Here is a 25610-nt window from a genome sequence, read left to right as displayed (position 1 = left end):
AACTATCTACAAGGTAACTTCTTCTAGCTGATCTCTCTACAGGGTGATTTGTTTGTAGCTGAATTCTGTATAGGTGATTTGTTTGCAGCTGAGCTCTTTACAGAATGGTTTCTTTGTAGCTGAACTCTCTACAAGGTAACTTCTTCTAGCTGATGTATCTACAGGGTCACTAGTTTGTAGCTGAATTCTCTACATGGTGGTTTCTTTGTAACTGAACTATCTACAAGGTGACATCTTCTAGCTGATCTTTCAACAGGGTGATTTGTTTGTATTTGAACTCTCTACAAGAAATCTTCTTCTAACTGATGTTTTAACAGGGTGAATTGTTTGTAGCTGAACTCTCTACAGGGTGATTTGTTTGTAGCTGATCTCTATACAGGTTACTTATTTCTAACTGATCTCTTTAATTCTGTTCAGGGTGACTGCTCTATTAGGATGACTGCTCTATTAGAGTATCTCGATCTCGCACTTGCTACACCAAGTTGGATTTCGTGTTATAACTCCGTGGATTTAAGTCTGATTCTTCTACACCATTGAAGAGCCTTTCTAAGATGATAACTCCATCTGTACAGCGATTTTGAAAGCATTACCCCAAGCGGTTTACCTGGTAGGCGTGGCAAGCATAATAATAATAATAATAATAAAATAAAAATATTAAAAATTAGCTAATCTCGATTGCGTAATTGTTACACACTGTTGATTTTTTCGCTGTATCTTCCTGGTTTTTAGCTCGATTTCTTTCAAACCACAAAAGGTTTGAGGTTCAATAGTTAACCTATTCACCCACCGATTTTCAGCTTCTTCCCATACGCGGTTTACCCTGTAGGCGTGACAACATATTGGTGTTATTTTTCGTGCATAATCGCTCATAACTCTTTGTCTGTTTATGGTATTCCAGCCAAAGTTGGTACCGAGATGCGCCTTTATACCCCCCTTCTGTGTGCCAAATTTCAAGGCAATCGGATAACGCGTTCGAGTTTTATAGCAGTTTTTGTAAGTGTGCGACAAGAAAAAGAAAAATAAGAAGAAGAAGAAGAAGAAGAAGAAGAAAAAAACGAAGAAACTCAGCCAATTTTTGAAGTCGCATATCTCGGGAACGCGCGAAGCGATTTCGCTCAAATTTGGAATGTAGAGTGCTGCAGTTGGGGGGCATGTCCACAGCAAAAATCGTCTTGTTTCATCAAGGAAGCACAGAGCTACGGAGGTGCGAAAATTGCGTTTTCTTTCTTCCTGTCAATATACTCACGGGTGTTACGCGCCGGCTTCTTGGGCCGCACGACACACTACATACTCACGGGTGTTACGCGCCGGCTTCTTGGGCCGCACGACACACTACCGTGTGTCTTGATTAATAATACTGTTACAGTTTGGCTGGCCATATGGCCGAACATAACAGCAAAAGGACGGTCAAAATCATAATTTGCTCGGAAAATGGCCGATGGCCGACCGTTATTTCTAGCACTGAGTGATGTTGTCAGTGTCTGAAAATAGTTGGCTAAAAGAAGCTGTGTTAAAACATGCGGAGGCTAGAACTAGAAAAATGTAGTAAATTGAAACTAGGGAAGAAGCTCAGGGGGAACTGGTTCTTAGGACTGATGAGGCGTGTTAAGTCTGTAAATTTAGGAAAAGGAGGAGAAAATTGTATTTATTGTAAGGGACGCAGAAAAACACATTTGTAACGATTAAAGAATGCATTTTTATATTGTACCTCGAAATGTGTTAGAACGTGTGGTTTTATGGTTTCCTGTGCGGTTAGGTGTTTGTGTAGCTTCCTGTTGCGGCTGGTGATTAGCAAATTACGTTTCTTGGTATGGGGTGTGGCTGCAAAGGAGAAGAGTATAGAAAAGGTTTTTATAAAATATTTGACTTTACCTTTTGGCGAATGGAAGTAGAAGTAGCAATTGAGTTGTTGGTTTAGGTGTAGCTGAGTAGCGGCAACTATTTTGGTTAACTCCAATAGCGGTTGAAATAACTATAAGTGGCAACGACGGCTGGGCTACGGTAGCTCAAACAACGGTTGGGGGTTATGTAATATAGTAACGAGTGGTAACTAAGAGGAACAAGCTTTGCCGGTTTTTTGGGAGGGAAGTGGGGGCGTGGTGCGCATGTGTAGAATACACGTGTGTGTTTTGAAGTTTATCTCACGTGATTGTTCAGGTGCATCGTGTAGTGTGCCTTAAGAACCTTCATCACTGGTTCTTCAGCAAGCTCACCTGCAATGTTTCTGCTCTCCCATCTGTGCTGACCGGCACAGAATTGGGTATCTAAAGTTTAAATAGGTGAGTGGGGTGGTGTAAATATTTTTAAGTGGTAGAGTGGGCTTTAAATGGGGGTTTATATAATTTAGAGGATTGGGGTGTGTGTTGTAGTTGTGTGTGGACATGGGGTGTTATGTACTTCTCAAGGGAGGATAATATTGTATTGGTATTAATCATTTCTTCAGGTTATCTGCATCATTCCACTAAAGGTAGTCTGGGCATCCAACTCCTCATGGAGGACAGAAACTATTGCTATGTGTTACTTGATCAGTGGCATGACAAGGGGAAACGTTATTGTGCACCTAAGTTTTAGTGGGGTGTTCATTATCATTAACTTGGTTAACCCTTTGTTATCCCAATTAAATACGTAATGCGTAAAACCGCTGTTACCGAAAAGCCATTTTAGTGGCGCAAATATACATGCGCGTTTAAAGGGGCATAATGTCCGCAGAGAATATCCAATTGATGAACCGTTACTGCCTAGCTGCTTGCCATGGTTTCACGATTCTAATTGTCTTTAAAGCGTGAAAACTGGACGAAATATGAAGAAGTTACGAGCGAAAGAAGTCGCTGCTATGCTGGACGATGATAGTGACTGGATTGATTCGGATGAAGAAGCCGAACGAGATGAAAAGCGTGAGGCTAGTTATGATTACGACAGTGGTGAAGAAGAACACGAAGGCCTAGAAGGTTTTCTAGACTATATTGAGGAGTATAAGGTATTCTTTCGCCTTTGCAATACCAAGGCTTTTTCCTGGGGGCATTATAATTATAATAAGCTGCACAAAATTAGTCCTATTGCTGATCACCTCTCATGCAAGTTATATACTAATAAAATTTGCTTGAGGAATGTTTGAAAAATAGAGAACTAGAGGAGGCGGTTAGTAGGCAGTGGTAGTAAAGTGGCTAGCATGTACGCCTAAAGCTCTAGCAGTCCAGGGTTCTAGCCAACAAGATGAAGGAGAAATCAAAAGGAAGGGTTGGAGTTGCATTCTTATAATTTAGGAGGGATAAAAAATAGGACTCTATAACAACTTGATAAAATATCTAGCATTGTTTAAGTGTTAACAGCTAGGAAGATAACACATTGTGTTGAGAATATTTGTAAAGGTTTTGGGATGCACCTGTATTGAATAAAAAGTCCTTCTTTTAGAGTGTGTACGCATATTATTCATTATACATCAAATTTTGTCATAATATATTACAGTGTGTAAGTTGAAAACCAATACCTCTCTTGTGCAGCAGGGTGTTGAATTTGTCAGACATTGAGGCCTCGTGGGTACTGGCATTGTATTCTTTGTATCCAGTCATTGCGTTTGCTTACAATGTGTGCTGGGACAGTGGTCTCCAGCGGTTGAATGCTCATTTTGTGATTAGGAGTGGCAAAGTGGGCATGTATAGGGAGGGAGGGTTGTTGTATTTTGGCCATATTGATTAGTTGTAAATGCTTGGCTATTGATAATCTTAAGGTTATGTGGGAGTGGTCAATGAATTGGGTGTTACATTTTTTGCATGTTAAGAGGTAAATAACATTTGTGCCCAAGCAGTGTATTTGGTCTCTAATGGGATGGGATCTATTGGTGATGGAGCTTTTGGCAAGTGTAGACAAGTTGATGAGTTTGTCAAAAAAACAGTGGGGTAATTGACAGGGTTGGAAAATAGGTCTAGTGTGGTCTGTGGGTGGGGAAATTTGGAGGGGAAGCTTAGTGGGTGGAAGAAGTGTTGGTTGTCAAGAGTGGTAATTTAGTTCTCACTAGATTAGTCTTAATGCTTTTATTGGTGCGGGGTGCAAACATGGGGGTGGATTTGACTTTGTTAGAGAGGCTTTTCATTTTTGTTATGTTAGGCTAGTATTTTCTGATGATTTGTGTGGCCTTGAGAGCGGTAGGGGTGTATCTCACTGAGAAAATAGTTCTGGAAGAGGCTTTTTTGATTGTTTTTTTTTTTTTCTATTTTTGACTGATAGATCTCTGTCATTAAATTGTATTTTGTTAGTAAAAGTTTTGATAAAATTAGGTGAGTAGCCTCTTCTGGTCATTTGTGTTTCATATTTGTCCACAAATTGATCGAACGTCTTTCTCCTTGAGTTGGTTCTGAGTAAACGCTTTGTTTCTCCTATGATACCTTTTTTGGTACATATACAAGTAGTTGTGGGTTGGTGGGCTTGATATGTGTTTCAAAATCTAGGGTGTGTGTGGTGGGAAAGTTGGGGGCCTTTGTAGATGTTTACATCAAGGAATGTGACCTTTTCTTTGCTATATTCTGCTGTGAATTTAATTGTGGGGTGGGCTTGGTTTAAGGTTTGAATAAAATGTTTAAGGTTGGCGTCCGTGTCATCAGTTATGAATAAAATATCATCAATGTATCTTTCATAGAAGAAAGAATACGGTTTTCAAGTTGTCCCATGAAGATGTTTGCATACGCTACAGCCATCTTTGTACCCATAGCTATGCCATTGATTTGTTTGTATACTTTATCATTGAACTCGAAGGTGTTGTTTTGTAGGACTAATTCAATGAGTGTGATGAGTGTTCAGTTGGTGGTTGTTAAAGGTTGAGGTTTTCTGTGGCAAGAAGAGCATGCTTACATGCTTCAACTCCCTCTTTGTGAGGTATACAGGTGTATAATGATTTAACATCCACAGTTACTAGCCAGCTGTCCTCTGGGATGCTTAAGGAACATAGATTGTTGATAAGTTGGTTGGTATTTTGAAGATAGGATGGCAGGGTATGCATTGACTGTTGTAGCCAATGGTCTAAAATTGAGAAATGTTCTCAGTTGGGTTGTTGCAGCTTGACACAATTGGTCTGATTTTCATGGGGTTTTTGTGTACTTTTAATAGGGAATAGAATCTAGCTAGTGGGTGGCAGGCAGAAATGGAACATCTCGTCAGTAAGGAAGCCGTTTGGTTTGAACAAGAGGTGTTTTGTTCGCAGAGGTGCCCTGTTGGGTCTCCCTCTAATTGGGTGTAGGTGAGAGGGTCTTGGAGATGGTCTTCATTGTTTTTAATGTAGTCCCATCTATTTTGAATGACAATGGAACTGCCCTTGTCTCCTTGGTTGATCACAATATCCTTGTTATTCTTCAGTTTTGTTAGTGCATTCAATTCACATTTGGTGAGGTTGTGGTGAATATGTTGTGTGGAGAGGGCAAAATCTGTTGATAGCTGAGTTTTCATCACATCAATGTCACAAAATTTAGCTGACATTTTTTCCTACTTTTTCACTACACCGCTTTCTATGTGAGGACTGATTATCTTTATAGAGTAGTTGACCTAGTCATCCTGAGGGAATACAATCAAACATGTATGTGATAGTAGAACTGTCTCACATGTGAACTTTGCATGAATTGACCTGGTCATCCTGAGGGAATACAATCAAACATTTGCATGTGATAGTAGAACTGTCTCACATGTGAACTTTGCATGGTTATACATATATTATTATACCCAATGTATCATTACCATCAGGCCAGATCATTTCACACGAGTTATACTGCAAATTACACCATGCTTAGCAACGTAATTACAGGATTACGAAATAATTCATGAATTATAAATTACTGCGATTTAATTTTGTATGTAGCAATAAGTCAAAATAAATATTAGTTTAGTATACAGTTAATTAATTCCAGTTAGATTTGTTTGCTGCATGGTGCCTGGTTTTTGGAAGTATCACAACATCAACTTGTTTTGCCCTGCTCTGTACAAAAACTTGCTAACACTAGAAGAGGCATCATATAGAATTACACTACTGTCTAATGTGTTGGAAGTTGTTTGTATGGCCACCTGTCCTTAGTTCTGGTATATAGAGTTGCACATTGTGTTTAGTGGTAATAATTTGAATGTGGAATTCTTATAAACTGATAAATGTTCTACTAGGAACAGTCTTACCATCCCTTCAATGGAAGCACACAAACTGGTTGGCCATTTGATGAATGGCTGAGTCACACTCTCTTAAAATACCTGCGGGTTGATCTGAAGGCTATTTTAGGTTTATATAGTTTTACCTAACCAATACTGCCTCCTCCTCATCAGGGAAGTGAGGGTGGTTTTTGAGTGTTTTTCATGGGCCATACCAAACCTTTGTGGACCCTACTATACAGTGATCCACAACAACAAAAAACATGATGTTAATCGATTCAGAGTATCAATGTAATTGTTAAAATGTGACCGAATTTGGCAAAACAAGGCTTCCACTCACATCCAGTTTTATGATTTTGACAATAACTCGATGTAGGAGCATGCAATCTGTTAAAAATTTTGACCTGTTATTTACTGGGAAAGAATTGTGTAAAAATTTTAGGTAAATAGCTTACTGAGTAGTCAAGTTACAGTTTGTTAGAGTCAGAGATTTGTATGTGTGGAAGCCTTGTTTTGTCAAATTTGGTCACAATTTTGGCTGCAATGTATTTCAGGTAAAGTGTAGCTCTAGTGTTTGGTCACGATTATACTGAAAATACAAGCAATTTACTATAAACATGTTCTTGCTACACACAAACATGTTTTCATGTTCATTTATATGTTGAATGCATGTAGAGCTAAGAAGTGTATGTTTGTAAGGTTTCCTTGGTTCAAAGCTTTTCAAAAACGTTAATAATGGTGGGTTTACCATTGTAAATTTTAATGGTACCCATCCTAAAATGAAAATGCATGAAGTAAAGTATCACCACACCAAATTTGGTGCTTTTATCACGAAGTGAACGATCATATGACTTAACTTCCCCACTAATAAGTAGTTCTCAACAAAACAGCTGATAAGCAGTATTACCAGTATATTGATTATATGCCAATGCAAGATCTATCTGATGTTCTTTTTAAAGCACACCTTATTGGTGTAAGCAGCGTTGATCATGCATCTTCATAGAACTTTGTGACAAACTCTTCTACATATTAAATAATTCTACAGCTAACATAGTCACCAAAAATGCAATCTTATCGGTGTTACACACTACAAATGTTGAACCAGACCCTACCTCTATGCTGGCAGGCATCACCAGAGTAGCCACATTTTAATAAGGCACATTACAGTTACACACCCAATTCTCTACCATGGCCTCTTGCTAAAAGTCACTGGGCCAATAGTTCGGTTAAAACTTGCTCAAGGTCATAAGTGATGACCATATGGGCGCCCCATCAGTGTTGCCGAATCACTCCCAATTTATGTTTAGTTTTTACACTTTCATTTTTCTCAATTTCCATAGCTAAGCAAATCCTCATCCTCAGTTAAATCCACCCACCGTTATCTTGTTCCAAATGATTTCTTCCTTTTGTTGCACATTCCTTAAAACGCTCAACACATCATGATTTCATTAATGAAACTAGATTTTTTTTGTTTCATGTTAGCAGTAGTACTCTTGTATTGCATATGATTATGGCTAGTTTAACACCAAATTTAGCTAACTACAGTTAAATTAATGGACAGTCTCAGTAACAGACTTCGTAATGTTTGGCTTAGTCCCTCCTACACTCCCATTGCCTTAGTAACTGCTGTGCAGTGGGGATTAGTTAATGGACAAACTACAGTACCCCTGCAATACACTGAAGAATATTACCTCAAGTTGACTGTTCAAAGTTCAAACTATTAAGTTGCAAAGGCTCCATTATGCCACAACAGCATCCTGGGAGTGGAAGACCCACTAACATTGCATTTTGTACTGTATGTATGTAACATTTATAATTTATAGGCTATTGTACCGTAACAGCCTTTGTGCTCTTTCCTTTAAGAATTTCATAAGCTGACTACATTTTAGATGACAAGACTTATTTATTTAAAGGAAATTTGTAATTCAGAAACAATACACTACACCACATGAACAAGTGTCTAAGTTTATCTGACTCCTAGGAAGATTTACAAAGCACACAAATCTAGAGCTTAAATAAAATTAGTTACCATGGAAACAGTGCACCTTGACAACCTACCTAATATTTCCATAAAGTACTGATTGCATAGCTTCTGTGGAATTATGAGAATCTTGTATATATGGTAACATTCTGTGCATATACAGAAGATAAAAATTCAAAATCTGCACAATGTATGTGACAAAGCCTACTAAATATCACATGTCGGATACAGCTAGATAAAGTTAGCTTAAATTTCAAACTTTCATTTTTCATTATTGCCTTGAAAGCTTTAGTTAGTAGGCATGAAGTATTCACTACATGTACTGCAGAATGCTAAAACTCTAATACAGTAGTAGTTGAGTAACAACATAGTGTAGTTTTTGTAGGCCTTGTCACATAAATTCTGTATAAAATATTTGAAGAGCTCCATTGCTCATCCAAATTATGAAAATTAGCTAGTTACATCATATCAGTTCTGTAATGAAAAAGACAAAATTATTGTAGCTAACACTATTAATAAAATGTATTGCAGTAGCTGGTCTTCACGTAGCTACTAGTCACATGACAAAGAAATGCATTGATTTAGTAGAGTATTAAATGTACAGTCACGTGAGATAATTTCATGCTGGTCATGAATTCCAAGGGTGGTATCTACTCCTCGGGCTACTGATCATGAAGTATATAGTTTGACCTAAATTTATTAACATACCTGTGACGGTGTTGATGTCGGCTTCCACTGTAACACTTGGTGTCTGGGATGGCCAAGAAACTCAATCTGGAAGGGCCAATTTGTTGAAATAACTGCCCAAACTGCTCCTCAAACAGGATTATAACGGATGCAGCTGGCTGAGAGGTAGGGGATGTGGCAAACAGTACCAAGTCCATGGTCTCAGTTTGTGTGCTCATACTGACAGCCTCAGGGGGCGCCATGACAGTAGATGATGAAAGTATCGAAGAGGTCGGTAGGGTCCCCGTTTGCATGGCTATAAAGGGATTGAAGCTGGCGAGGACACAGTCACATCAGATTTATCTGTTTGCGTACTCACAGCACTGGTTGGCAGTTGCCGGTGTGCATCAGTTGTGTAGCATTGTGGCTAGTGCGGGCTGACTCACGACATCGCATAAAAGATGCGACGCACCCCACCAGGCAAAGGATGAAGGCTATCAAGCTGCCAAAGACTATGTAGAGAGCCATCACTTCCATTTTGTTCTGTGGGAATTAATTATAGATGCACTAATAACTGATTACTACCAACGATTGTAATAAAATTTAGCTACCACTCTGAATTAACTGTAATCTATGCAATGTTATATTAACACCATCACAAGTAGAGAGAGAGAGAGAGAGTATAGGACTAATCATTATCAACCTGTTGATATCAAGATATCCTGCACATGTGGTCTTGTATTCCACAATTTGAAAAGAACACTTGATTTCACATACAATGTAATGATTTCTGAAATGGAGGTGTGTTGATTTAACCATGATATTTATCATAATGTTACATGTGTACATTATGACATGCCTGGATGCACTTTTACTTTATAAATAACTTGACAATGAATATGCTGTGTATGGAATACTGAGGCAAGGAGGGGATTTGTACGGTCCTGTGGCATCATGGTTAGTCTAGTGATGAGTTAGTTCGAGTGGATTCTAGTATGAACATAGTATCTAACACCTGAGACACTCCTTCCTAAACTGAAAGACACTCAGACACCTTTGCTGTCTGAGTGAATTTCTTCAGTGAAGAACAATCCCCACTATGTTGGGGAAATTTAGCAATTAATTCCCCACCCTCAGCCCGTATCAGTGGTAGTCGGGCATTACATTGATAGGTGCACTACTATATGTATTGCAGTTTTACAAAATTAATGCATTAACTGCTTCAAATGTGCTAGCATTCTAGTTTTATGCTCACAGTGTATTATTCCACTGAAATAGTAGAAAAAATTCCAGGCTTAGTTCATATAACATATTCCTAGGTAAATATGGATTGCAAATCTTTTATATAGATACATCTTGCAATGGTCACTTATAACTATTACACTCCAGAATTTGTTCCTTCATTATAACTTTGGTACATAGATATCAGTATAATCACAATTGTTACATGAATCCATTATATAGATAATTGTTGACAATTTGTTATAGAACATTAGCACATATAGAACACACATTTAAAGTTAAAGAAAATATATGAAATCCAATCCAAAACAGCCAAGCTGTGAATGTACAGTAAATTTTAAAAAATATGCCTGGATTTTGTTTGCATCATTGTCTGCCATAAGACCCAGTAGCGCTACATGTATGGCTCCAGAATTTCCACACATTCAAGATAATGACATGATTCATGAACCTGTTGTTCCAATTACCTTTTGTCCGCTACACCATGTTGTTACCTTCGTTGTTCTTCCTGAAGGATAATTGTTAATTGCAGCACTTGGCACATCATAGCCAAAAAAAGCTAAGATTATGACTCATTAACTATTACCCATTCACCTGTTCACTCTTGTCTTACGCACACAGTTCGTAAAATCATGTGCAAAAATAGACGTCATTCTATTATTAGCCATACCATTTCATTCCACAATTGATGGGCCTTATTCATAAGTCATGAAGCCATTTAAGGTCAGAGTACACTCGCTACATTAATTGCATTACTTCCGTGTTACGCAGCACCGTGTCGTATACTTTGTACAGAGGAGTATTGGAAGAGGTTATTATCTTCATTGTGAATATGTATGTTTATCTTTGTGGAGACTTGGCCTTGAAAAGGCAGAAGATATTTCATTTAATGGCCCAGTACCCCCTCACTTGGAGAAGGCAAAGAAGAGACGTGAAAACAAAGGATATGATCCACGGCCATTGGCAATGCAGAAAACCACTGCAGGAGATCTAGTGGAATTGTGTACAAACCTTGAACAGTTACCAACAGTAAGTTGCTTTTTGCACTTAATGGGGGCGAGACCATGAAGCTGCTGCTTTTGAACAATACCGTTCACAAATGCCAATCCGTCACCCTAGCTTATATCTACAAAAGTCTGGATTTGTAATCGGAGAACCATCATTTCTGGGTGCCAGCCCTGATGGAACCCTTGTAGATGAATCTGGCAAGATCCATAGCATAATCGAGATAAAATGTCCTTACTCAACAGCTGGATTAACAGTGAAGAAGGCTTGTAAGCAGTGTAAAGGATTTTATTGTTCAGTAAATGACGATGGTTTAGTTACATTGGATTCAGATCACATGTATTATTATCAAGTACTGGGAACCATGGCTATAACTAAAGCAACATTCTGTGTAAGGACTTGTAAGAGTATGGAAGTAATTAATGTCAAGTTTGACGAAGGTAAGTGGACATCTACTCTTGCACAACTGACTAGGTTTTATAACAGTATATGATACCTTGCATATTATATCAAGACACACGGTAGTGTGTCGTGCGGCCCAAGAAGCTGGCGCGCCACACCCGTGAGTATATTGACAGGAAGAACGAAAACGTCATTTTCACACATTTGTATCTCGGTGATCACTTATCTGATTGAAACCAAATTTGCTACACAGTTGCCCGCCAGCCAAGGGAGTCTACATTCCAAATTTGAAGGAAATCGCTCCAGCCATTTCCGAGATACGAACTGCCAAAGTTTCGTTTTTTTTTCTTCGTTTTTTTTTCTTCTTCTTCTTTGTCTTTTCGCACACTTGCAAAAATTGCTATAACAAGCAAACGCGTACTCCGATCGCCTTGAAATTTGGCACACAGAACGGGAGTCCAAAGGCGAATCCTAGCATCAAATTTGGTACAAATCCGATGAATGGTTCAGGAGTTATGACCGATTATTCGCGTAAAACAAGATCGATTTGTTGTCACGCCTACAGGGTAAACCACTTCATGGAATGAGTTGAAAATTGCTATGTAGATGGAGTAACCATCGTAGGAGTGCCTTTTGGTGGTTTGAAAGGAATCGAGATAAAGACCACGGAGATATGACACAAAACCCAACCTGTGTCACAATTACGCGATCGATTTTTATGAATAAAAAAGTATTAGTTTTCACGCCTACTAGGCAAACCGCTTAGAGCAATGAGCTGAAAATAGGTGTATAGCTGGAATAATCTTCATAGAAAGTCCTTGCAGTAGTACAGAAGAATCGGATTACAAACCACTGAGTTATGATTCGAAAGCCAACTCCGTGTAGCAAATGCGAGATCGAGATACTCTAATAGAACAGTCACCCTAATAGAGCATTCGGCTAATTTATTTATTCCATTATAGAATTTTATTACATCACAAGTTATTCTGTAGGGAGTTCAGCTGCAAACAGTTAATCTTATAGACATTTCAGCAAGAAGACAGTCACCATGTGGAGAGTTATGCAAATATATCACTATAGAGATTCAGAACATTACAAGTCACACTGAAGAAAGTTCAGCTATAAACAAGTCATGCACTGTGTAGAGAATTCAGCTACAATTAAGTCACTCTCTAGAGAATTCAGTTACACAGAATTCAGCTACACACAAGTCACTGTGGAGAGAGTTCAGCTACAAACAAATTACCCTTTAGAGTGATCAGCTACAAACAAAACACTTTGCAGGGTGTTCACCTGCAACAAATCAACCTTTAGAGCGATCAGCAATGAACAAATCTACCTGTAGAGAGATAAGCTAGAAACAAATCACCCTGTAGAGAGTTCAGCTACAAAAAATCACCCTGTAGAGACATCAGCTAGAAACTAGACACAATGTAAGGAGTTCAGCTACAAATAAATCACCCTGTAGAGAGTTCAGCTAAAACAAATCAACCTGCAGAGAGATCAGCTACAAACAAATCACCTTTTAGATAGTTCAGCTACAAACAAATTACCTTGTAGAGAGATTGGCTACAAACAAATCAACCTGCAGAGAGATTAGCTACACACAATTCAACTTGTATAGAGATCAGCTACAAACAAATCACCCTGTAGAGAGATCAGCTACAAACTAGATACAATGTAAGGAGTTCAGCTACAAGCAAATCACCCTGTAGAGAGTTCAGCTACAAAGAAACCAACCTGTAGAGCGATCAGCTACAAACAAATCACCCTGAAGAGAGGTCAGCTACAAGAAATCACCCTGTAGAGATATCAGCTAGAAACAAATCACCCTGAAGAGAGATCAGTTACAAAAAATCACCTTGTAGAGAGATCAACTACAAACAAAACACTTTGCAGAGAGCTCAGCTACAAACAAATCAACCTGTAGAGAGATCATCTAGAAACAAATCAACCTGCAGAGTGATCAGCTACAAACAAATCAGCTTGTAGAGAGATCAGTTACACACAAATCAACCTGTAGAGAGATAAGCTAGAAACAAATCACCCTGTAGAGAGTTCAGCTAAAACAAATCAATCTGCAGAGAGATCAGCTACATACAAATCACCATATAGATAGCTCAGCTACAAACAAATTACCTTGTAGAGAGATCGACTACAAACAAATCACCCTGCAGAGAGATCAGCTACACACAAATCAACTTGTATAGAGATCAGCTACAAACAAATCACCCTGTAGAGAGATCAGCTACAAACTAGACACAAAGTAAGGAGTTCAGCTACAAGCAAATTACCCTGTAGAGAGTTCATCTACAAACAAATAAACCTGTAGAGCAATCAGCTAGAAAAAAATCACCCTGAAGAGAGGTCAGCTACAAAAATCACCCTGTAGAGAGATCAGCTAGAAACAAATCACCCTGTAGAGAGTTCAACTACAAGCAAAACACCCTGTAGAGAGTTCAGCAACAAAGAAACCACCATGTAGAGAGTTCAGCTGCAAACGAATCACCTTATAGAGAGTTCAGCTACAAACAAATTACCTTGTAGAGAGATCGGCTACAAATTAATCAACCTGCAGAGAGATCAGCTACACTCAAATCAACTTGTAGAGAGATTAGCTACAAACAAATCACCCTGTAGAGAGATCAGCTAGAAACTAGACACAATGTAAGGAGTTCAGCTACAAGCAAATCACCCTTTAGTGAGTTCAGCTACAAAACAATCAATCTGCAGTGAGATCACCTACAAAAAAGCACCTTGTACAGAGTTCAGCTACAAACAAATTACCTTGTAGAGAGATCGGCTACAAACAAATCAACCTGAAGAAAGATCAGCCACACACAAATCACCCTGTAGAGAGATCAGCTAGAAACTAGACACAATGTAAGGGGTTCAGCTACAAGTAAATCACCCTGTAGAGAGTTCAGCTAAAACAAATCAACCTGCAGAGAGATCAGCTACAAATAAATCACCTTATAGACAGTTCAGTTACAAACAAATTACCTTGTAGAGAGATCGGCTACAAATTAATCAACCTGCAGAGAGATCAGCTACACACAAATCAACTTGTAGAGAGATCAGCTACAAACAAATCACCCTGTAGAGAGATCAGCTAGAAACTAGACACAATGCAAGGAGTTCAGCTACAAGCAAAATCACCCTTTAGTGAGTTCAGCTGCAAACAAATCAACCTGCAGTGAGATCACCCACAAAAACGCACTTGTACAGAGTTCAGTTACAAACAAATTACCCTGTAGAGAGATCAGGTAGAAGAATTCACCTTGTAGAGAGTTCAGCAACAAAGAAACCACCATGTAGAGATTTCAGCTGCAAACAAATCACCCAGTAGAAAGATCAGCTAGAAGAAGTTACCTTGTAGAGAGTTCAGTTACAAAGAAACCATCATATAGAGAGTTCAGCTACAAAGAAATTACCCCATAGAGAGTTCAGCTAGAAGAAGTCACCTTGTAAAGAGTTCAGCTACAAAGAAACCATCATGTACAGAGTTCAGCTACAAAGAAACCACCATGTAGAGTGTTTAGCTGCAAAAAATCACCTGTAGAGAGTTCAGCTAGAAACAAATCACCCTGTAGAGAGATCAGCTAGAAGAGGTCACCTTGTAGAGAGTTCAGCTACAAAGAAACCACCACATAAAGAGTTCAGCTGCAAATAAATCACTTGTAGAGAGTTCAGCTACAAGTAAATCCCCCTGTAGAGGGATCAGCTAGAAGAAGTCACCTTGTAGAGAGTTCAGCTACAAAGAAACCATCATGCAGAGAGTTCAGTTACAAACAAATCACCCTGTAGAGAGATCAACTAGAAGAAGTTACCTTGTAGATAGTTCAGCTACAACAATTCACCCTGTAGAAAGATCAGCTAGAAGAAGTCACCTTGTAGAGTGTTCAGTTACAAAGAAACCATTATGTAGAGAGTTCAGCTGCAAACAAATCACTCTGTAGAGAGTTCAGCTACAAAGAAACCGCCATGTAGAGAGTTCAGCCTCAAACAAACCACCTTGTAGAGAATCAACTACAACAAATCACCCTGTAGAGAAGAAGTTACCTTGTAGAGAGTTCAGCTACAAAGAAACCATCATGTAGGGAGTTCAGCTACAAAGAAACCACCATGTAGAGAGTTTAGCTGCAAACAAATCACCTGCAGAGAGTCCAGCTAGAAACAAATCACCCCGTAGAGAGATCAGCTGGACAAAGTCACCTTGTAGAGAATTCAGCTACAAAGGAACCATCATGTAGAGAGTTCAGCTGCAAACAAATCACCTGCAGAGAGTTCAGCTAGAAACAAATCACCCCGTAGAGAGATCAGCTGGACAAAGTCACCTTGTAGAGAGTTCAGCTACAAAGGAACCATCATGTAGAGAGTTCAGCTGCAAACAAATCACCCTGTAGAGAGTTCAGCTACAAAAAAATCACCCTGTAGAGAGTTCAGCTAGACGAAGTCACCTTATGGAGAGTTCAGCTACAAAGAAACCATCATGTAGAGAGTTCTGCTACAAACAAACCACCATGTAGAGAGTTTAGCTGCAAACAAATCACCTGTAGAGAGTTCAGCTAGAAACAAATCACCCTGTAGAGAGACCAGCTAGAAGAGGTCACCTTGTAGAGAGTTCAGCTACAAAGAAACCATCCTGTATATAGTTCAGCTACATTTCAAGTCACCCAGTAGAGAGATCAACTGCAAAAAAATATCCTGTGGGGAATAATGGGCATGTAATAAACATATGTATATAATTTGTATAATTACTAATAAAATCAAAAACAATTGAAGCATTAAAAATCTTCTTTAAGTTCTTTTCTTCTTCCTGTGGTAAAGAAAAAACACATGGGTTAAAAAAGCCCCAAAGCCAGCCATAGGCCGGCTTTGCAGTATACAAATACAAAAAGAAGTGATATCTAATCAAAAACAGCCAAGCTGTAAAAAAAGGTGCGGCCCCCAAAAAGGCCATGGTGAAAAAAGATGTGAAATCCAAGGTGGCGGCCAAGAAATGGCTGTGATGGTAGGTTAATGGTTACATTTTAATAACGACAATTCAGGTGAATTTGGTGCCAAGACCAAGCGGCACAAAATTCACCTGAATTGTCGTTATTAAAATGTAACCATTAACCTACCATCACAGCCATTTCTTGGCCGCCACCTTGGATTTCACATCTTTTTTCACCATGGCCTTTTTGGGGGCCGCACCTTTTTTTACAGCTTGGCTGTTTTTGATTAGATTAACTTTGTAGATATATAATGTTTGAACAACTATTATACAAGGGGTAAAATAGGTATTGTACGAGGGGCGGAAGAAAATTTGTTAACATAGCACACACGAAAAAAATTGGTTAGCATTATTGTGCATGTTGTTTTCCATACGATGAAGTATTTGGTAGTTCTTGATATGTTCTATGGCACGCTCGACGTGTATTCTAAGTGATGGTTTTTCTTGCGATAATACTAGCGCCATGGCAACTATGTGTCCTCACGTGACAAAATAATCGTACTTGTTAAATCATTGCACATCAACAACGCATAGCGATTGGACAAACCTAGATTTTGTTGAAGGCGTGAAATATATTAGAAAACAAGGTGGGGTATGTGAGATTTATTACCCACCCAAAACAGCCTAAATAGAGTCTAATTGTTTTGTACCACATTAAAATAAAGAATGGTGCCATGCTTCCACTGCATTTTCCGTAGTGACTGGATTCATTGCACAGCAGTTTCTTGTACTGTTCTTCATTTGTAATGCTGTGCAACGAATGGAGCATAGCTACAAATGAATCTTAATGGCCACCTCACTTTTCAGTGTGTAAAAGTGGCTGCTTTTGCCGAGCCTACAGCAGAAACAGCTGTGGATGAGGTAAGTAATCTGAGTGTAATGTGAAATAGAGTCTAAAGCAGTTATACGGGCACAATGTGGGGTCTTTGAAATTTATAAACCCTCAGGCCCTTAGTAGCGCCCTCGCTTCGCTCGTGCACTACAGCCCAGGCCTTCAGGTTTATAAATTTCATAGACCCTACATTGTGCCCGTATAACTATTAAGTAGAAGAAAAAATAGGAATTTTAAGCTGGGTTAGGGACCAAAGAACAATAAAGCAGGGAGACAAGGGAACAGCTAAAAAGTTGTGGAACAAAAGAAGTTGCCTATACCTGCAGATATACTGGTGGACATGAAATCCCTAATTCAGTCATGGTTGATAGACTGAATTTGGGATTACATGTCCACTAGTGTATTTGCAAGTATAGACAACCTCTCTTGTTCCACAACTGTTTTGCAGCTTTTTTTGCCGTTCTTGGAGATCTTTTATTGCATGTGAAACATCGATGTCCCTATTGAGATGGTCAACATTGGACAACTGAGCATTACAATGGCAGTACTAACCCTGAGTCTGAAATTGGATCGTTATCACTTATTCCATGAGAGTGAAGACCAGGTGTGGATCTTGGTGTGGATGTAGTAGCTCGAGATGGTGATGGAGGTGTCCCGTTTCTTGTGCAGTTACTACTAGTGCTGGTAGTTGGCCGAAATATTCCTCCATTAGCAGAAACGGCGTGGCTGGTGCTTGAAGTCGAAGCAGGTGACTCGGAGCTATCCACGATTCTCCGTAACGCGTCCCTAGGGTTTACACTTCTTGACGGATGGCGGTTTCTCTCGGGTGTATCACTAAAAGAGAAGATTGGCGTTCTTTCCTACGAGCTTCTTCTTGCCATCTTAAAAACGTCCAGCTGCCTAGCAGGTGCAGAGTTCACGTGGCATCAAATACTAGGGGTTACTATTGACAACCATCTCGGACCACAATAATACAAATGGCGACGTTTCCGAGGAAACGAACACGGCATTGTGGCCATTGTGATCAAGACGTTAGCCATCGTGTTTACAAGAGGCATAAAGAGCAATATTATGATTTTAATAATCGCACTTGGACACAACGCAAACAGAGACAGTTTGATGATGGTCACGATGAAGTCGTGCTGAATGACGTCATTGGAGCAGGTTCGAGTGCAGGTGAACATTCCGACTCACTATGCATGAACCAATGACATAATACTGTGCCAACTGTTACACTGAATAATGGTCCTATTCTTCATGTGAACAAATCCTTGCATTTCACGTAAGAGCTGAGATTTTCAAAGAATACAGCTAGCTAGCTACTGTACACTGTATAGCTAGCTATTGTGTTTTTCCTGCAAGGCAACTGATGAATCTGTCAATTTTGTGATCTCACTTTGCTGTTGAGGAATTTTCTTGGTAATAGAACACTTTAGTATAGAATTACTATCTGACTATGGATTTTATGTGAAGTTAGCTAATTAATGTTTCCACAAATTGAAATGTGCATGTGCACAAGTCATAATACAAGCACATGTACTAATGCATATTGTGTATTGGAGTTGGAGAATCTGTATAGTGATGTGACAGCTATGCTATAAATTAATCTTAACATAACGTTTAAGCGTCAAATACCGTTAGCCCCTAATGCTACACATATAGCTAGCTACTGTTAATCCTTTGACAATATAGAAGCATATATTCTTCAAATAGTGTTGTTCCTTAGTCACTTCACTTTCTTTAGCAGTTACTGCAATAGCTACAGTGTATACTGTATACAAAAATAATAAGGTTGTTGGTCTAAGTCCTCCTCCTTGATTTTATTATGATGTTATGCATAGGAAATAAGATTGTTTATGTATGCAGCTGATGACATGTTCCTAAACTAGTTTAAATTGTTCATTTCGTAATTTTACTTTCTTGCGTACGTGTGCACACACAGCAAATATTATTGTCAGATATTAACCTACAGTAGGTATCGTACTTTATCTCCTGACCTAGTGCTTTAGCATTCAAGTGGTTTGTATGAGGCTTTACGGTGAAAATACATGTATTTATTTCCTTAGAGGCTACAGACTGGAATGATTACAGTGATATTGATTGCTCGTGCTGTGAAGATCATCATAATGCTTCTGTTCATGAAGCAGGTACAGGTGAAATAGTTGAGGAGCATTGGGATGTCTCTAGTGAAAGTATAGATAGAGATTTTAATGTTTGTGAAGAAGATATAACTAAAGAAGATACCCACTTATGGAGGAATAATGTTGACCCGCAGCCACCTGAAACTAACAGAATTGGGATGTTGCTTTTATCTTTTCTACTTTTATGGACGTCATTTTATGGAATTTCAGCAGCAGCTCTAAACCATCTAGTTCAATTTCTACATTCTATTTTCTCCCTGCTAGCTCCTCTTTCACCACGTATAGCTGCATTGTTGGTTATTTTTCCTAGCTCTCTATACAAATTAAAGAAAATGTTTGATCTGTCAACCGATCCATTTGAGAAATATGTAATAATCTGTGCTCTTGCGAAAAGCATATCATCTGTTTTAAGCCAACACAACTTAATGGATCAATGTGAACACTGGAGATCTCGCAATATTTCAGAAAACAATTTTGCAGATATTTATGATGGGAGAGTATGGAAAGAGTTTATGAATTATGATGGCAAGCCATTTCTTTCCAGACCATACAATCTAGGATTGATGCTTAACTGTGATTGGTTCCAACCCTTTGATTTAAGTACTTACAGCGTTGGAGTCTTTTACTTGGTAATTTTAAACCTTCCACGTACCATCCGATTTAAACCTGAAAATATTTTGATTGCAGGAATAATTCCTGGACCTGGAGAACCTAGTTACAATGAAATAAACTCATATTTAAGACCCCTTGTTAAAGAACTTAACTTTCTATGGACTGATGAGTTCACGATGATGCACAATGATAAGTCAGTAGTTGTTCGAGCTGCTCTGTTGGCTACTGTGTGTGATGTACCTGCAACTGCAAAGATTGGAGGATTTGTAGGTCATATGTCCAAACACGCTTGCTGGAAATGTTCAAAAGAATTTCCATACAACTGTGTAAAGTGATTTCAGCAACATGATCTTAGGCACGTCTTAATGAAACCAGCTCAACTTTGGCATGAATTTCCTTTAAGGCATTCGGTCCTGCATCATTTATTCCAATGGAGAAAGTACTGGAAATCTGTGTCTCTATAAGCTTATCTGTAGATTCAGAAATGGTAATTGCTGTAAATACTTTGAGAAAAAAAATCTTTCTATAAAAATATTAATACTCCATGAAATATGTAACCGATTATGTTTTGTATGCTTATCTGTTCATGTACTTGATAATTAGTTATGTGTTAGTAAAAAGTAAAGGTATTCTCTAACTATGTACATATTCAGTCAATAAGAAACGTATGCATGCCAGTTTGTAGACTTGCGTCTAGTTTTCTTGTAAGACATACACTGATTATTTTCTGTCAGAACTGAATTTTATCAATTTTTATTAAGTATGGAATGACTGTATGCACATGCATATTTCCAGCACATTTGTGCTATATTTCCTTCACTTATGTGTTACATTAGGTGACAAGTACATCTGTGATGAATATAACATTTTTTGTGAATGTGAAATGTAGCAAATATGAAACGCAAATGAATTTGTATGCACCGCAGATTTATGACATGCTGTATTTCACATATTAAATACTTCATATTTCCTTTAGGTATTGCACAGATCACATATGTTGCAACATGTATGATACTAAAGCATTTGAGCAAATACATTTTTTCTTGTAGTGTTTGATCCCTAATCCAGCTTAAAATCCCTAATTTTTCCTTCTACTTGTATAAATGCACGTGCTAGCTAAAATAAGAATTATCTGATTTACCAATGCAGCTGAGTCTCTCGGTAAGTCCTCTAGATCCACTGAAATATGAGAAATAGCCATGTCTTCACTTCCAATTAGGTAATAATAACAGATTGGAGAGAGATATGGAAAGCCTATTCCATCTTGATAAATTTGCATGAGAGATCATTTTCCCTAGGAGAACAAGTAAGCCAGATGATTGAGCTATAGCAGATGTGGCTGGTATTAGCCTGGAGGTGTCATCTGCATCAAAGAGGTATTTTCAGCAAATTTACAGAAAACAGTTGAATAAGCTTGTTGGCGTATTCCTCCCGTGTCAACAGCAACACTATTTGCTGGAATAACCCGAATTTGTACGTCTACTTGCCTACCACTTTTATAGTAGGCAAGCATATCAGACCACACAGAACTTTCATCTAAGTTCAATCTTGCAACAGGCCTTTCTTCAAAATCACTTTTCATTAAAGAAAGAATTGATTTTATACTACATCCTTTAAGAAGGCATTGGAGACTCAGATCATTTTTTCCCAGAAATTATGTAAATAGATAATATTTGTTTACCCTCACAAGTTTCTTCAAACATGCTAATCCAGTGATCAGCTTCTGACGTGGTACAGGATGCATTTGCAGCGACGCTGCTGGATGAAGAAGCATGTGTAAATCCAGTATAGCTTGGGAAAGACAAAAGCTACGAGTTTTAAATTTTCACCGTGATGATCTTTCAATACCTTCATCCGGATCATTTCCTCCATTGCCACTCTCTTCTGTGCTTCTGCATTGTAATACATTGCAATAGCTAAAATCCCTTGCACTAATACATGCAATACATACAACAAAAGCTTTAGAGCTTTATATTAGCCTGCCTGAACACAGTTACCAAGCTAGAAAACATGCATTATTTCATTCGCAAAATAATTAAAATGGTACCTAAAGTATTACCCTAAACAGTAAGGCTGAATTTTGTTGTGTAAACAACTTTTCAGTAAAGAAACATACTAACCCCTTAAATACATTTATAAAATGACCCATACAATTTGTAAAATGTCACTTGCTTTGCCATTAAATTTTACATCAGGTATATATAACTCTCATGATTAAACCCAATTAAACCCACAATCAAAACTATACACATGGCAAGAGTCTTAGGTTACAGAAATGTGAATCAACACAAGTGTCTATGCAGGTTTAAGTTAAGGGTTTATTACATGGTGATTCATGCAAGGAAAACATGCACAACTATTTCAAGTGGTTAAACAGCTGTAGAAGGCCAAATAAATAGCATTTATAGTGACTACAGCCTTCAACAGTCAGAACATGTTGCCTCTCTTTTCTACAACAGCTGCAGTTTATCTGTACCATGTCACCTTAGCTAAATCATAGTCACCACATGTATGTATCATAGCAATAGTATGTTAACAAGTAAAAGGTAGTACATTAGAGGTACAATAATGTATATCTGAGTGGTTCACATTAGTAAAATCCAAATATTATTTATATGAAAAAATGCAGCTTAAGCTTTTGCATTATGATGTAATCATTATGACTTCATCATGCCCAAAATTTATCCATTATGTTGATATGAGATTCATCACGGACTAAATTATGAATTGTATTTTGAAAAATAAGATTTAAAATACAGCAATAACGTTTGGATTTTACTCGAACCACTCATATATTAATCATATCCTGAGTAACTGTGTATAACTGCTATATTCTACACCCCAATGATGAAACGATTGTAAATAGCAAATTATAGTAAAACGGCATCTGAATGTTGAAGATTGAAATGAGTAGATATACTTGAATGATCAAACGTTTTAGATTCTATAGCGGTGCCACGCTAATCTACTCACAATTAGTGAAGGAGAGAAGAGTTCATCGAAAATCCTCCTTGCTCACTTAGGTGAATGATTCTAGGGTCTTGTCAGTATTATGGAGACTTGAAATCCTTGATGGATCAGACTCTTTAGCGGTGTCACTCCCATCTAATTGTGATTATTGAAGGAGAGAGGAGTTTTGGACCTTTTTGCCTAAATTGTGGACCTTTTTACTGAAATTGTGGACCTTTCTCCCAAGAGGGCGGTTCTTCCGAACCCCCTAGCTACGGGCCTGACTCAGATTACTTACCTCATCCACGGCTGTTTCTGCTGTAGGCTTTGTAGTGTATTGATGCATGCAATATAATTGTACCCTGCGCATGCGTGTATATGCTCGTTAAAAAGAATAATCTGTGAGTACCGCGTGGCGAACTGTTAAGAGCTACCTGGCAAACTCCTGCCACTAAGACACAACAAACTGGCGACGAGGTGTATTTCTCTAATGACAGAGTGAATTGTGAAGTTGAGGACTTATGGCAAGTAACTCGACGCTTGAAACCTTCAACCCAGCGGTGGAGTCCGTGGACGACTACAAGGAAAGGTTCGACTTTTATTGTACCGCAGCGGGAGTGCATCAGGATAGATTAAAGGCATTGTTCTTAGCCAGAGTTGGACGGGAAGTGTTCTCGAAAGTGAAAATATTGGCCAGCCCACGGCCGCTAACTGAATTAGACCTGCCGGAGATCGTGGATTTAATGAAGGAACATTATAAGAAGGATACTATTGAGATTGCGGAGCATTTTAAATTCTTCAAAAGAGCACAACAAGAGCAGGAGACACTTGCCAACTACCAGGCAGAGTTGAGGAAGCTTGCAAAGAATTGCAACTTTGGTAACTATTTAGACACCGCCTTGCGAGACCAATTAGTGTGTGGGTTGAGTGACCGCAAAACCCAACGGGAGCTATTGTGCATCCCCAATTTGACACTTGCTATGGCTTCAGAGCGGCTGAGGCTGCCAGCCGAGAAACCCAGCAGCTGAACCCAGCTGTTGCAACTCACCAACTTTCCCAACATGGAAGTCATTGCCACAGATGTGGGAGACATGGCCACACAGGTGCTACCTGTATACATAAAGACAAACGTTGTCATTATTGTAAGAAGGTGGGGCATCTCAGCTCAGTGTGTGGTAAAAAGAAGAGTGAGACAACCAAGACAACTCCCCCCCCGTAAGGACAAGAAGTCTAGTAAACAGCGAAAAACCCACTTGGTGGATGTACAAGTTGACAGTGACAGTTTCAGTGATGAGGCTTTTGATACGAGCCACAATCACGTCCACCACAGTGGCTGTCATGGACGCATGAAGAAGTTAACTACCAAACTGCTGCTGAATGGTACAGAAATTCGAATGGAGATCGATACTGGAGCAGAGTTGTCAACCATACCCTTTTCAGTAGTTTCTTCAGTAGCTAAAATAAAGTTAAACATGGCATATGTGGTTCTTCAAACATAAATAGCTACACTTAGTTATATCGGTATATCATATCGGTTTGAAAATGATTAATCCATATCGTATCGGATCGGTTTAGTTTTCTTATATCGGTACACCTCTATTAAAGAGGAATTTCCAGATGTTTTCAAGAAAGAACTAGGAATGTTGAAGGGAATAGAGGCAGAAATAGAGCTCCAACAAGGAGTCTCACCCAAGTTTTGCAAGTCGCGTCCCATTCCATTTAGCCTGCATAGCCAGGTGGAACAGACACTGCAACAGCAAGTGGCTGACGGTGAACTCGTACCAGTAGACCAAAGTGATTGGGCGACACCCATTGTGGTGGTTACTAGAAAGGATGGGATTTGTGCTGATTTCAAGGTAACAATCAATCCACACTAGAAGATACCAACTTACCCACTACCGACTCCTGACGAAGTTTTTGCAGCACTGGCTAATGGTAAGTCATTTACGAAATTAGATTTGTCACGTGCATATAAGCAAATGAAGGTAGCGGCTGAAAGGAAGGGGTACTTGACAATAACCACCCATATGGGTTTGTTTCGATACCAACGATTGCCATTTGGTATTGCATCAGCCCCTGCCATCTGGCAGAAGGCAATGTCCATAGTGTTACAGGGCTGTAAGGGGGTTGTCTGCTACCTAGATGACATTCTGGTCACGGGGCCTACTAGGGAAGAACATGTACTGAATTTGTAATCAGTGTTGTCCCGACTTCAGAAATTTGGCTTGAGATTGAATGGAGCGAAGTGTAGGTTTTTCCAAACCTCCGTTGAATATTTGGGACACTTGGTAACTCCTAGTGGAATAAGCCCTACCCAGGAAAGAGTCAAGGGTATTGTAGAAGCCCCGTCACCCAAGAACAAATCAGAGCTTAAGTCCTTCCTGGGCAATGATCACTTTCAATGCCAGATTTATGCCGTCTTTGTCTACTATGTTGCATCCCCTATACAAGCTTCTGCACGATGACACTCCTTGGAAGTGGACTAAAACCTGTCAGCAAGCTTTTAACAAGGCTAAACTGTCTGTGAGCCAAGCCCCATTCCTGGTTCATTACGATGTGTCTAAGCCAATTAAGCTATATTGTGACGCCTCGCCTTACGGCATAGGAGCTTGTATGATGCATGTTATTAATGGCAAAGAACAGCCTGTAGCTTATGCCTCT

At 38.9% G+C, this 25610-nt stretch overlaps 1 protein-coding gene across 1 annotated transcript; it reads left to right on the top strand.

Annotated features, from left to right (window-relative positions):
* Positions 1–23470: 23470 nt before the first annotated feature.
* On the top strand, positions 23471–23977 carry LOC136244028 (uncharacterized). The gene has a single exon (XM_066035555.1). The coding sequence runs from the start codon at positions 23471–23473 to the stop codon at positions 23975–23977; it is 507 nt and encodes a 168-aa protein (XP_065891627.1).
* Positions 23978–25610: the final 1633 nt, after the last annotated feature.

The sequence above is a fragment of the Dysidea avara genome, chromosome 14 (assembly GCF_963678975.1).
Source record: "Dysidea avara chromosome 14, odDysAvar1.4, whole genome shotgun sequence".
Lineage (NCBI taxonomy): Eukaryota > Metazoa > Porifera > Demospongiae > Dictyoceratida > Dysideidae > Dysidea > Dysidea avara.
Note: the sequence above shows the minus strand (reverse complement) of the source record. Positions and strands in the feature narration are given on the sequence as shown.